The 12,807-nt window shown below is 43.0% G+C and overlaps 3 protein-coding genes across 5 annotated transcripts; all 3 read right to left on the reverse strand.

Moving 5' to 3' along the window:
• Positions 1-1,243: 1,243 nt before the first annotated feature.
• On the reverse strand, positions 1,244-1,820 carry LOC133888312 (carboxylesterase 15-like). Its single transcript, XM_062328500.1, has 2 exons — positions 1,440-1,820; positions 1,244-1,390 (listed from the first exon to the last, which is right to left on the reverse strand). Exons 1-2 carry the CDS (start codon positions 1,818-1,820, stop codon positions 1,244-1,246), a joined length of 528 nt encoding a protein of 175 aa, XP_062184484.1.
• An 867-nt stretch (positions 1,821-2,687) lies between these two features.
• Positions 2,688-5,484, reverse strand: LOC133889197 (uncharacterized). Of its 3 annotated transcripts, none has more exons than XM_062329677.1 (9): positions 5,154-5,484; positions 4,940-5,078; positions 4,627-4,848; positions 4,375-4,513; positions 3,649-3,799; positions 3,433-3,542; positions 3,263-3,360; positions 3,068-3,132; positions 2,688-2,936 (listed from the first exon to the last, which is right to left on the reverse strand). In XM_062329677.1, exons 1-9 carry the CDS (start codon positions 5,383-5,385, stop codon positions 2,923-2,925), a joined length of 1,170 nt encoding a protein of 389 aa, XP_062185661.1. In that variant the 5' UTR covers positions 5,386-5,484; the 3' UTR covers positions 2,688-2,922. The 3 variants fall into 3 exon arrangements, with proteins under 3 accessions (XP_062185661.1, XP_062185659.1, XP_062185660.1); XM_062329675.1 differs by having other exon boundaries at positions 3,063-3,132; positions 5,154-5,482; XM_062329676.1 differs by having other exon boundaries at positions 3,063-3,132; positions 4,636-4,848; positions 5,154-5,480.
• A 2,078-nt stretch (positions 5,485-7,562) lies between these two features.
• Positions 7,563-10,705, reverse strand: LOC133888819 (rhomboid-like protein 19). Its single transcript, XM_062329191.1, has 8 exons — positions 10,395-10,705; positions 9,822-9,940; positions 9,659-9,719; positions 9,196-9,362; positions 8,769-8,883; positions 8,428-8,630; positions 8,229-8,339; positions 7,563-7,979 (listed from the first exon to the last, which is right to left on the reverse strand). The coding sequence occupies exons 1-8, from the start codon at positions 10,476-10,478 to the stop codon at positions 7,883-7,885; spliced, it is 957 nt and encodes a 318-aa protein (XP_062185175.1). The 5' UTR covers positions 10,479-10,705; the 3' UTR covers positions 7,563-7,882.
• Positions 10,706-12,807: the final 2,102 nt, after the last annotated feature.

The raw sequence follows: 12,807 nt of genomic DNA on the forward strand, positions 1-12,807 counted from the left end.
GTAATGTTGGCGTGTAAAAGATAAATTCTTCGATGCACTTGTGTGGCATACATGCGCAAAAGGTGAATACGCGATGCACACATGAATAGGAAATGCTTCGATGTGCTAAGGTTATGAATCCGAACGAAGGGTTAGAACCTGTGGATTTAAACCATGGCGTAGCCGGCCAAGAGTTAATTAAATCTTTTCGGACCCACTCAACAGTCAAGCGCTCAGCTCGTTGGCTAACGAAGCCATGCCACCTGTAACCCAATAAAGGTAAACAAATGGTGATCTGCCGAGTGGAGGAAGAGCCGAAGGCATGCTACTGGCTTCCTGCAGGCCCAAGAAGGGCGAGTACTTCGCACGATGAGAGTGCAACAAAGGCTCGAGGATGGCGGACACGTGCTGCCATGACTCCTTGGAAAGCCATGTCTGTGCTGATTGCACGCACGCGCGAAGGCCGGCGCCGTCGGAGGCGCGAAAGCCATCGCCGCTGGAGGCGCGTTATCGACTCACGGCGAAGGCATAAAAGTGCTGACGAAGCCCGGCTGAGGTACACGCATGGTGACGAAGCCTCACGTGGTCTCACGTGCGAAGGCTCCCGTTGCTGTTGTTAGCCATAATCTTGATTTGGTTAGTTTTCCGTGAAGTGGTCAAGTGATCGTGGTGCTTGCATGCAGGCATGCATGGGTGTGTTTGTGGTGCATGCTGTGCGTCTAGTGGCCATGAGTTTAGGAGTGCAGTTAAAGGCTCATTTGTGTATAAATATAAGGAGTGCTGGGTAATGAGAGAAGTGGACAGAGGAGGGAAAATGTAGCCTGTTGTAATCCCTGTGCGTGCGTCGACCAAAAAGCCTATGTTGTGTGTATTAGCTTCTTCGTTGTGTTTCTCTCCCGTGTGCGTGAGAATGTTGAGTTTGCTAGCTTCTATGTGTGTGGACAGTGTTAGCTTGTGTACATTGCTTGTTTTACTTGCTCTGCGTGTGTGCTAACCTCAGGAGAAGAGGAGAGAGAGAGGTGCTAATCAAGTGAATTAGCATCAACAGCTGTAAGCGCAGAATGCGAGGGTCCACACACGTTGATGCCCGGCGAAGGCTCCCCGTGTTGACGATGACCGGCGAAGTCCTATGCATGGTGACGATGCGCAGCGAAAGCCCACGCACGAAGAGGTTGCCATGGAGCCCCGCCGCGCGAAGAACTGCTGGCCTGCTCTTTGCGGAAAGGTACGTCGAGTCGTCGACGACGCCGAGGCCATCCTTGTACTAGGGTGGGCCACCTTTGTCCTTGGAGCGGCTACCGACAACGACCAGCGTCAACGCGAAATCGACGGCGTCTAGCGTCAGCGCGCCCGTCCCAAACGGGTTCGCCACGGGGTGGTCCGCCGTGGCGCCCTCCGGCAGCGACAGCCGCTAGTACCGGTCGTTGAGGATCCGGCTGAGGAACGCGACATCGGTGCACTCCGCCCCCGACCGCGTGCGCGCCACACCGCCGAAGAAGGGCATCAGTAGGACAGTCGTGGACGGAGTCGGGCGCGAGATCGGCGTGTTCCGCCGCCGAGCTGAACCGCACGGCGAGGTGGTGCGCGATGTTGCCACTGGCCGAGTCGCCGGTCATGAACACTCGGCCGGAGTCCGCGGCCTCGGCGAGCCACGGGTCGCCGTCGTCCCTCGCCTCTTTCCACAGCTCCCGTACGTAGCCATAGCAGCGAGTTGTCCAGCGGAGACGAAAGACCTCGGTGCGTCGAAGGCAAGGCGACACCGAAGCTCCTAGGACCACGTCTGCGAGGTGGACGAGGTCCGCGAATGCCCATCTAGCTGCACTGGATTGCACAGACGCCATTGGTTCCAGAGGGCCCACGCGTGTGATGGCACAGGTGCGTTAGCCCCGCTCGCGTTGTGCGACGGCACCCGCGGTAGCGGAGGTCCACATGCAGTGGCGAATTCCGTCTAGTTCGATGGCCTGGCGGCAGCCGGCGAAGGCGCGAGCGCGCAGTGACGACGCCCGGCGAAGACCCATTCGCGACAGCAAAGGACCACTCACTTCGGAACCGGATCCCCGCGGAATCGCTTTAGCAGAGGCCTGCTGGTAGGTGGCCGCCTGTCGAAGGCCCACGCGCGGTCGAGCCAGGGCGAAGTCGTACAGATAGCATCTGCGCAGGTTAGTACAACCAATGCCTAGTGTATCTGTGTATGCAGGCAGGACAAAAATTGGGCAACGAGCAAGTGCTAAAATTTATTTAGCCGTTGCGGTTGCTAGCTTGTAAATATAACTCTCTTTGGCATGGAAAAAGACATATTCGCCAGCGAAGGCAGCAACACAAAGCGATCAAGTTGGTAGCTGTGTGATTACTGTAGTTGTTGGGGGTCCCCTTGCCGGTGGCCCTCGGAGACGTAGTGGTTTGCATGGATTTAAGTCCGAAGCGAAGTCGGGATCAAGCTCTGATCCAGTCAGAGGGTCAATGGATTACCGCGTGGGTTACATGAACTTACTAACTTTTGATAGGGTATAAATATTAAAAAAGACCTTTGTATAGGCTGATTGTTTACATAGGCTCTTTGTGGTCTAAACCTTTGACCTTTCCCCCAACACTGGTATTTCGTAGCATAAATATAAGCAACAGAAATGCATTTGAGCGCAACTCTCAACACAACCATACTGAAGGAAAATTTGGAGGCAATGCGGTAAAAATTGACGCATCAGAGGATCTAAACAAACGTATTGGCTTTATATTGCTTGCCATGCCATTGCAACCCAGATCTAGTCAGCATGATCACGGGATCTAAGTAACTCACATTACAACTACTCATACAAAAAGATTGCCCATCTAATCTCCCAAGCTATAATCTCAGTTCAGGAGCTCCTCTTCAATCAGCTGATCATCAAGCCTCGCATCCCCTGTACCTCTTCAGTCACCTTGCTGGCTTGGATTGTGCTGATAGCACTAGCAATGTTTCCCTGGATCAGATGTATCAAAGAAAACTGAATCAGTTGCACAGCAAACGTTGGTCAATTCACCAGAGTAATCTTTTTAAATAACAAGCTTGAATCAAATAATAAATTCAACATGAAATAAGAGTTTACCCTACAAACTCCAAGCTTTGTGCGCAGACCCTGCCATTGTGGCATCCCAAAGATCCTCTCAGTATGCCGACTGAAATGTACACAGTAGACCACGTATTAAACAAAGTAAGAACATAATATCATAAGATGGACAAAGAAACCTCGATCCACATCCAAAATATGAAGATCAACTGAGGAAGTCTTAAAAGGTGAATGAATACCTGGCGATGACAGTCTGATTAAGCTGATCAACTTTACAATCCAATATCTTGCATGAAATTGCTTTCACAATCCAAGACTCCACCTCATCATCATTGATCTAACAGAGTGTTACAAAAGTCAATAAAAAGCTTCAGCAAGTGAATAATAGCAAGATGGAACAGTCAATTACCTTAAGTGTATCTATGATTGCAGAATAAGGGATCTCGCCAGAGCAACGGCTGCTCAGATCAAGCAAAGACATCAGCCGCATTTTGGTTATGCATTCCTCATGAACCAGTCCTGTCGATTGCTCATAATTAGAAATCCAAGAAATGAAGCCAAAATGTTTAGAGATACTTGAATTGCAAGGAAATAAAACAAATGCTGGTCCAGCATGTGAACATACCATAATCTTTCAGCAAGGTAGTGTTAGCAGTCTGAAACTCTAAATAGGAATCGAGCCTCTGAGTAAGGAATATCTTTAAAAGCTCATAAACCATTTGGTACTTTTCATCCTTCTCAAGCTGTGCAACAGCTGGCATATTGAGCAGATCACACTGCAATAACATTAGATTTCTGTCAAACCAGGACACTGATCCAAATATAAAGCATGTGCAGGGTCATGAAGCGCCATCGCACCATATTTATATTTCATCAAGATTCGGATTTGATAATAACTCAATATATTCGCAGTTACTGTTGACATACAATACATAATCCGTACACTGCTAGAGTAGAGGAGCAAGTTGGTATATGACCTATCTATCCCAGTACAAAACTTGTAAGTCTACTGCTATATCAACTCCATCAATTTATGATCTCACAAGTTCAGGCTTGTGAAAATAATGAGAGCACAAATATGTGCAGTCTATACATAAGCAAATAGCATTAGAGTATCTTTCAATTGTGAAAATAAAGCGGACATGTTAGTAACCAAATTCAACTGTGCGATCAGGCAAATTTACATTTGGTGATACGGTATAAGAGGAATACGTTACATCGTAATTCTGAAGGGGTGAAACTGGTGAATAGTTCAGGATAAATCATCTGTTTTAGGCACTATGTTACCTCGAGTTTTTTCATCCACGCAGATGGTAGGCTTAATCACAGAGGTGTAAACTGGAGAAAGTACCTGAAAGAGACTAGACGACTTCACAAACTCAATGATTGCCGCAACAGCCTCTTGCTTTGCATCATCTATCGCATCGGAGTCATCACCCTTGAAAGTGGCGAGGTACTTGTTCAGAAAGTTGAAGTACTCCTTGCTCATACTGTCAATCATAAGAAAAGGTCGAACTGCATCAATGCAAAATCTCGCCAGGTAAATATTTGTATTCCTAAGCAAATGAAAATAAGGAACTCAAAAGGTAGTAATGAACATCACTTGTCGCACCCCTTCTGGTCTTTGAGGATCCTGGTGACAGCGAGGAACAGCTCCCTCTGCTCCAAATTGCCAATTCCCCAGTCGCTGACGAAGTTGTCGATGTTCTTGAAAGATGGGATGATGAACTCGGCAGCCTTCCCGGCGGTGGCTAGCTCGAGAGCCCTCTTATAGATATATGCCTTGCCGTAGGGGCTCGGGAGCAGATTGTACAAGCTGAAGAGACTACATACATCGGGAGCAGCCCTGTAAGCGAACCTTGGATCCAAGGAACGAACAATCCAATTGATGGAATGCTCTGTTAGTTGTTGCTTACACTTTGAGGCGCAGCGCCGGCTTGTCGTCGGGCTGCTGGGTGAGCTTGGCGCAGATTAGCTCGGTGATCTGCAGCGCCTCGTCCTCGGATCCGGCCTTGGTGACGAGGCTGCAGATGACGGACAGGACGCACTCGAGATCTACATGAAAGGATGAACAAGGCTCAATTCAAGAACAAGCCGATCCTTATTTGGAATCAAGAGAGAGAAAGATGCCTTTGTCCGGGACGCGCGACGGGGAGGTGAGGAGGAGGTCGGCGGAGGCGAGCATGAGGGAGGCCATGTCGAGCCACCGGCCGGCGAGGATGTGCTCCTGCACCTCGATGCAGAGGCGGGTGACCTCGGGGTCGGCGACCTCCGGGCCCGCGTCGGCCCATGCGAGCTCGGCGGTGAAGCGCACCACCGCCAGCATCGGCTCCTCCTCCGTCGTGTTCACGATCGTCGCCATCTTGTTGTTCCTTCGCTGTTGCTGCCGCTGCCGCCGGAGATCGGGAGCGGGAAGTGGCGGCGAGAGGAGAAAACCCTAAAACCCGGAGCGATACCCAACGCCAGCCCCACAAGTCAGCACCCAACCTCACACTACAGCCGTCGGATCAACCATCAACGGTTGGGATGGATTAAAATTCGGATACGAAAGTCTGAACATATTCATTAAAACCGGATGAAATAACTCAAGTCTGGAAGTTTTCTTATTAATTTTTTAAAGTTAGTTTAGGCTAAAGTTGAGATCATGTTTGGCAGGATTTTAACTCTCAGCTTCATCTCATTTATAAGTTAATATAAAATGATTTAAGTACCTATTTTTAATCTAGAATGTAAGCAAGATCACTCACTTAAATACTTCTAATATATCATCCGTTGTAGATCTATGAATTTCTAAGCTAGAAATATCTTGCTCCAATTTTTTTTAAAGTTAGAACCCTACCGAACAAACTTATAAAACTCTTGTGTTCAAGCTTTTTAGTTCAAAGTTAAATAGCCAAAGTCAAGTCAGGCACCCAACCTCACTTTGCTGCCGTCGGATCAACCATCAACGGTTGGATGGATTAAAATTTGGATACGAAAGTCAGAACATATTCATTAAAACCGGATGAAATAACTCAAGTCTGGAAGTTTTCCTGTTAAATTTTTTAAGTTAGTTTAGGCCAATGTTGAGACCCTGTTTGATAGGGCTCCGGCTCTCAGCTTCATCTCATTTATAAGTTAATATAAAATAATTTAAGTATCTATTTTAATCTAAAATGTAAACAAAATAACTTATTTAAACACTTCTAATATATCCTCTACTTTAGCTATATAAATTTCTGAGCTAAAAATATCTTGCTTTGAGAAAATTTAAAGCTAAAGCTCTACCAAATAGGTCCATAAAACTCTTATGTTCAAGCTTTTTAGTTCAAAGTTAAATAGCCAAAGTCTAGTTTTTTGAGTTTTCAAGTTCAATATCTTTAGTACAAATGTGTTGGATATTTGTACATAATCTTAATTGAAACTTCTTTTTAGTTTACAAGTTCTCAAGCTGATGGCTTCAACTTCTAAAACTCACTAATATGCCTGCAAGATAAGGCTGCACGTTCACTACAAGATCCATCTTTAGAAAACTATTGTTACATGCACTCGGTAAGTACATGGGGGAATATGTAGTGGAAATGTAAAAACCACTTCACAAACATGTTTAGAATTTCTAAAAAATTGCGCCAAAAAAGATCAAACTCCACTTTGGTTATGAGATATGAAATTGACAAATAGCAAAGGAAAAAACTATTTTTAGCACAAACATTGTTCATCCTGATTTGTCTTCTTTTTAGTTTTTGTTAATTTCATATCTCACAAACGAGTCGCGTTTGTTCTTGAAAATTGGCATGGTTACATAATACCACTTCCTCTACATATGACCTTTCTTTAGAGTTTTTTTTTCAAAATTTTTAAACATGTTTCTAAAGTTGTTCCCAAGTAGAGGCCCATGCCTGCATCACCCGCCGAAGTAATTTCACCATGGACTGATGCACATCGTATAAAAAGGGAGCCACAAATTCCCGCACAATATCCTCACCCATCGATGAGAAATTTTATGGTGGTCCAAAATTAATATGAGCTATTTATTTTTAAAGTTCAACGGTCCAGATTAGTCAGGATACTACTTATTTCTCACAGGTAGTATAAGTAATATATGTGAGTAGTATGGTAGTATTAGGGTTATTTTGAGGAGAAAAATACGTGGCATGAAAGTAATTAGCTGCAGTTATATGTCTCTAAATAGAGTAATATTTTATTAATGTTTTAACATTTTAATCTGCATTCGGCATAAGAGTTCATTTGCTACTCATCGGCTAGGTTAGCGATCCAACGTTTACAGCGCCAATCTTTCTATTAGTAAAAGAATAGTGCGTAATTTTAACAAAATTATCATAATTACTAAAATATTCAATTACGTGAATCGTCAGATTAAATTTATACTACCTCCTACCTCTAGATAATATGAACCACCGTAAAAAAGCTCCCATCAATAGCATATTAGGGTTCCATCTTGACAGTCGTTTCTGAACCCTGCTGTAAATCAGAATACAACAATGTTGCTTGGGTGGTTTCTTGTTAGAAGATGGGCACCATTTTCTTATGTGAACCCTATTATCGACTCAAATCACGTTCACTAGAAAAACAAAATCATCTCAACAATGATAGTGACAAACCATTCTTCTTTCTACATTACATCTGGCTGGGAATGCCACCCTTTTCTTCTTTCACTGTAATAATAATCGGACTATGACAGAATTTAACCAATAAATCTTCGCAAACGAAGAAACAAAAAGGAGAAAAAGTAAGAGAGTAAGCCATCATATTATTGGTTCGCCGTAAACTGAATGCACTCTCCAGAACACAGATCTGCAGAGTTACAACTGTGGAGGGAAGCCGTGGCTCCTATAAAGATGCTGAGCAGGAGAAAGTTCTCAATCTTCTGCGGTGTCATGGCTCTGAGCTGGGGCTTCTGTGTCAGCCGCATGATCAGCTGCCAACTTTTCCTCAAGAACCCTCTCGCCACGCTCCCTGTAACAATTAAAATGGAATCATTGAGCTCTAAAGCGATAAAAATAATTCCTTCTGAGATACCATGATTTCCAATTTTTCATTCTCGCAGCACCAGTCTCACTGAGTAATATGTTTTGCACCATAGTTTAACACTACTGTTATGATATTAGCTCTATTAGCACCGGACCTTAAATACAATCTAGGCGCCTCACTTGAGTCTTTAGTATTACCATCACAATCACCCCTATCTACAAGAGAACTATATACCTTCTTCTTGATGCCTTGGTGGGATCTACGACTGGGAGGGCCAGTTCAGAAGGCCTAGACCTTGCACACAGCATCCGATCAAACAGGTTGGCGACAGGGTCTGTGACTGGTCTGCAAGGAAAACAAAAGAAGGGAATGATATCAAAAGTAAGATCAATAATGAGTATTTTCTTATGTAAAAGAAAGATTGAATATTTACCGGAAGGCATCTGGGAACAAACTGGGGAAAGAGAAGTCATCGCTTGCGTCACCCTTCAGTCCTGTCAGTGGGTTCCTTTGGAAGTATCTCAGGTACAGCCAGCTAACATACATCCCGGACACCAAAGTTGGAAGGAAGTTGATGGAATCAGGAACGATGAAGGCCATGATAGTTGAGAAACATACGACAAAGAATGGCATCCACTGCAGTTGTAAGAGAGAAAGGAAGAGATAAGAGAACTCGACACCAACAAACTTTAACTTGCTGTGGAAGAAGTATATAGCAATAGTGTAATATAGTTGCAGGCTTGGAAATCGCTTGACAGTAGTCCATCAATATACCTTTGCCTTTATTTTCCAGAAAAAGCACATGGGGAGCTCAAGGTTTGGTAAGAGTTGCTTCAGGGCCACAAGAAAACCAGCAAGGCAACCATGGAAGCCAGAAAGTGGTGTGATACTGCACAGCGTAGCATAGCAAGATGAGCTAGTGATTGTAACATACGATATTTCAGGCAGTAATGTTATTTTCCCAGATTGTACTGTGTTACTTGAATGATGCCAAAATAACCAAGAGTACTAATGTGGTTCTTAGTAGCAGACCTAAGAGTATGGTTTTAATCAATAGAACGAAATGTGAACAAGAGCACATCGACTGGCCATTTTTATGCAAAAGGACATGGGCAAAAGCACATCAATAGAACTAAGAAAAATGCCTGGTAAATGGTAATCAGGGAAATCTTAATGGAGTGAAGGATGGCTTGAAACTTACAGGAAGCTCTCCTTTCCAGTGACATAGTACAGTGCAATAGCAATGCAGAATGCGAGGACACCGCATATGGAGTTGACCAAAATAATGAACTTCAAGAACTCCTTGCGGCCCCATACTGGTTCAATGTCCTTCCCGCAGAAGAGAAGACCAAGAGAACTGCCAATAGCCTATAAAACCAAAAAAAAAAATGTTTGTTACCATTGAGTCATGTCACATAAAAGAACGAAGAAAAGGTGCCCAATTTATGCTGTAGGCGTCATGCCACTCAATTTTTTGAGCATAACATGGTCAGAAACAAACACCTAGCAGTGATGCTATTCCAAGTGATGAACGAATTTCGACAGCATATGTTTTGCTTCAACTCAAATGTTTGATTTTGGGTGTTGTTGTGTAAGTATTTAAGATCTCACAAATATTTCACAGTAATGACGTAGCAGAGTAATTTGGGGGAAATTCGGCTCACCCCTGGAAGGACTTGCTCGATGTAACCAGCCGTGAAGACGGTCCATACATATGGGATTGTCCTGCAAGATGAAGAATAGGTTTAGAAATGTACTTGGAGCCACCACTTTGCATGCGATGCTGTTTCTTTAGTTGAGACGAAATGCTTTGCCTGGCGTACGTACTTTGAGGGGATGATGGCGAGGTAGTTGAGGGAGGAAGGGAGGAGCTGGAGCAGCACGTATCCTCCGATGAGTACGACGACCAGGCCCTTGCAGGTGCGGGTGAACTCCTTGCCGGGGACCTGCCAATAAAAGTCATCAGCAGGCATGCAGTTGCAGCAATGCAGCAAACACGGATCTGAATCTGACGAGCCCCCAGAGACGAAATGAAGCGCGCGGCTTGGCTAAGCAAGATGCTGTATTGCATCACAATTGGTCAACGCCGCGAGCTCCCAGATCCCAAAGCCACACCGTCAGATCTCTCTACTCGAACCAAGAAAAGAAACTTGGTTGGTGAGAGAAGTTGGTAGGACAGGGTCAAGCAAGCGGAAGCACTGGCTGCCACCAGATCTCTGGCGCGGCGCAAGCTATAAACGAGGGATCCGATCGCCTCCACCGCCAGAATCAGATTCATCAGTGACCCAGAAAGCTCAATTCGGCCGCAGGCGAAGCATGTAAACAAGCGAGCGAGCCCGACACCCGGGACAAGATGAGGAGCAAGAAGTGCAGGAGGCGAAGCAAGCTAGTGGTGCTTACGACGGCGGGCGGAGCTCCGGCTGGTTCTGCTCCTGAAGCCGGAGCCGTGGCCGTCGGTTCCTGCAGCGGCTGGCTCTCCATCATCACTACTCTCTCTCGCAGATCTCCCTCTGCCTGCCTCCACCTCTGTCAGTTTGGCGGAGACGTGGAGTGGTGGCAATAAGAGGAGAGGAGAAGGGTTGTTGGGGTCACTCCACTCCGGTCAAAGCTGCCTTTCCTTCCTTCCCCTCGCTCGCGATGCTGCCCACCCAGCAACAGCAGAAAGCAACCTCCTCTCCTCTCCTCTCCTTCCTCCTATCCTTCCATAGGAGCCACTTCTTCTACTCTCTAAATTATAGTGTCTATTTCGCTAATCTCCTTTGATTTATTTCATGTGGGCCCGTCCCACCACTATCTTACTCTCGTTGTTGTTGCGTCAGGACCTGTTTTTTAAAGCTTTCCTGATCAAATTCTTCTAAAAAGGTGATTTTTTTATGATTATATAGCTAAAAATAATTATATATAGAAAGTGAATTAAATAAAGTTAGTTTTTTATTCTTAAAATCTAGTTTATTTAAAAAATTACTTCCATATAATTACTTTATGAACTAAAAATTATAAATTACTATTTGATAGAGCTTTCACTTATTTTACTCTGAAAACTCTACTAAACATCCGCACAAACGTTCCAACCACTGTTAGGAGAGTATTACTTCTCTCTCGAGAAAAAAAAAACATAAAAAGCTAGGGAATTGTTCATAATTTTGTCAGGTTTAAACACCTTTATCCTAATAATGTTTTAAAAAAACCTCTTAGAAGTTATTTCTAAAAAGGAAAAACGCAAAACCTCCCCCTAAAAGTCACTTGATTTTGACTTCCCAAAAGTTATTTTGTTGAAAAAAACCCTCAAAGATTTGATTTTGTTGCAAAAATACTCCTAAAAATTAAAAAAAAACTTCTAAAAAAAACTAGAGACAATTCTAAAACCTTTGTGAATTTTTTTTTGAAAAATAATATCATTTGCATCATATTTCATGGAAAGGAAGTTTGAAAAAAAAAGAAAAATGTGTAGCTCATTTATTAATTCAAGCTAAATGCATAGTTAATTATTTACTAATCCAAAAATCATGAAACTAATTTTTTTAGTCTTCTTACATGATCCTCTATCTTCTAAAAATACATGAAATCTTGAAATAGTTATTGTAACGTACAGAATTGAGTAAATGTGTTGCAAATAGATTAATTCATAACTAATCCATAACACCCCCAAAATTAGTGAAACTACTTTTATTAGTTTACTTAAACAATTAGTTGTGTAGGAAAAATAATGGTAGACATGACAAAGTTAAAATAACATAAGTTAATAAATGAGTTGCACATTTTTCTTTTTTTTTCAAACTTTCTCTCCATGAAATATGATGCAAAGGATATTATTTTTGAAAAAACATTTCACAGAAGGTCTTCCAATTGTCTCTAGTTTTTTTAGAATTTTTTTGTGATTTTTTTAATTTTTGGGATTCTTTTAATAAAGTTAAACTTTTAGTTTTTTTTAACAAAATAACTTTGAAGGAAAGTCAAAATCCAAGTGATTTTTGGGTTTTTTTTTTGCATTTTTCCCCTTCTAAAATTCAAACCGTTAGCCACACCATCACGATTGCGCTGCACAAGTCTGTTTGATGCACCAATGCAATATGTTGTCGTGGCGTTGCCATTATCATTAGCATGGAAAGCAATAGCCACGACGATGATAATGGCAGCGTGCCCAAATTGTTTTAACTCTCAAAGTATTTTCTTGGAATGTTTATTTATAAAGTATTATTGAAAGAAGGTTTGAAAGTATTTTCTTGGAATGTAGTTGGTATATAATATGTAGAAATACAAAAAACCAGAAGTAATAAATTTGTGAAATGAGACTAAGCATGGATCGGAGGAGAAGAGAGGAATTCAAGCGGTACGTAGAGGGTGAGTTGGGCAGCTGTTGCTTTCCTGATCCTAACTCTCTTTTTCTCACAATTTTGTTTTTGTGAAGCTAGCGTACATGGCACCAGAAATAACCATTTTTTGTGACTTTGTTTAACAAATACTCCTAGCAGCACATCTCTCACTGTTTCCTCGTTCTTAATCTTCGTTTCTACCAGAACAAAAACAAAAACAAAATCAGTATTTCTATATATGCTTATTCCAGGTAATGCGATACCATCAGATATGTTTTCTCTCATTGTGAGAGTGGGTACCTATACTATCAGCATCACCAAAGGTGCCAGGTTGATGCAAACTTTCATTGTTGAAACCAACACGACATCATCTAATATTTTTTAAAAAAACTAACATTTATTAACTCTTATCATTACATTAAGATGATACAACTGTATAAGAGTATGTTCTCTGTCTCTGCATTTTAGATACACACAGCCTAAAAAAAAGAAAACAAAAA

Source organism: Phragmites australis, chromosome 13, assembly GCF_958298935.1.
Source record: "Phragmites australis chromosome 13, lpPhrAust1.1, whole genome shotgun sequence".
Classification (NCBI taxonomy): Eukaryota; Viridiplantae; Streptophyta; class Magnoliopsida; order Poales; family Poaceae; genus Phragmites; species Phragmites australis.

Coding starts and splice junctions, on each gene's coding strand:
- LOC133889197 (XM_062329675.1), bottom strand. CDS start 5,385: ATGGCGACGATCGTGAACACGACGGAGGAGGAGCCGATGCTGGCGGTG. Junction 5,079..5,153: donor GTCGCGCGTCCCGGACAAAG/GCATCTTTCTCT, acceptor CCTTTCATGTAG/ATCTCGAGTGCGTCCTGTCC. Junction 3,133..3,262: donor AATCAGACTGTCATCGCCAG/GTATTCATTCAC, acceptor TGTACATTTCAG/TCGGCATACTGAGAGGATCT.
- LOC133888312 (XM_062328500.1), bottom strand. CDS start 1,820: ATGGCGTCTGTGCAATCCAGTGCAGCTAGATGGGCATTCGCGGACCTC. Junction 1,391..1,439: donor CGCACGCGGTCGGGGGCGGA/GTGCACCGATGT, acceptor GACCGGTACTAG/CGGCTGTCGCTGCCGGAGGG.
- LOC133888819 (XM_062329191.1), bottom strand. CDS start 10,478: ATGATGGAGAGCCAGCCGCTGCAGGAACCGACGGCCACGGCTCCGGCT. Junction 8,884..9,195: donor ACTGGAAAGGAGAGCTTCCT/GTAAGTTTCAAG, acceptor TACGCTGTGCAG/TATCACACCACTTTCTGGCT. Junction 8,631..8,768: donor TCTGGAAAATAAAGGCAAAG/GTATATTGATGG, acceptor TTACAACTGCAG/TGGATGCCATTCTTTGTCGT.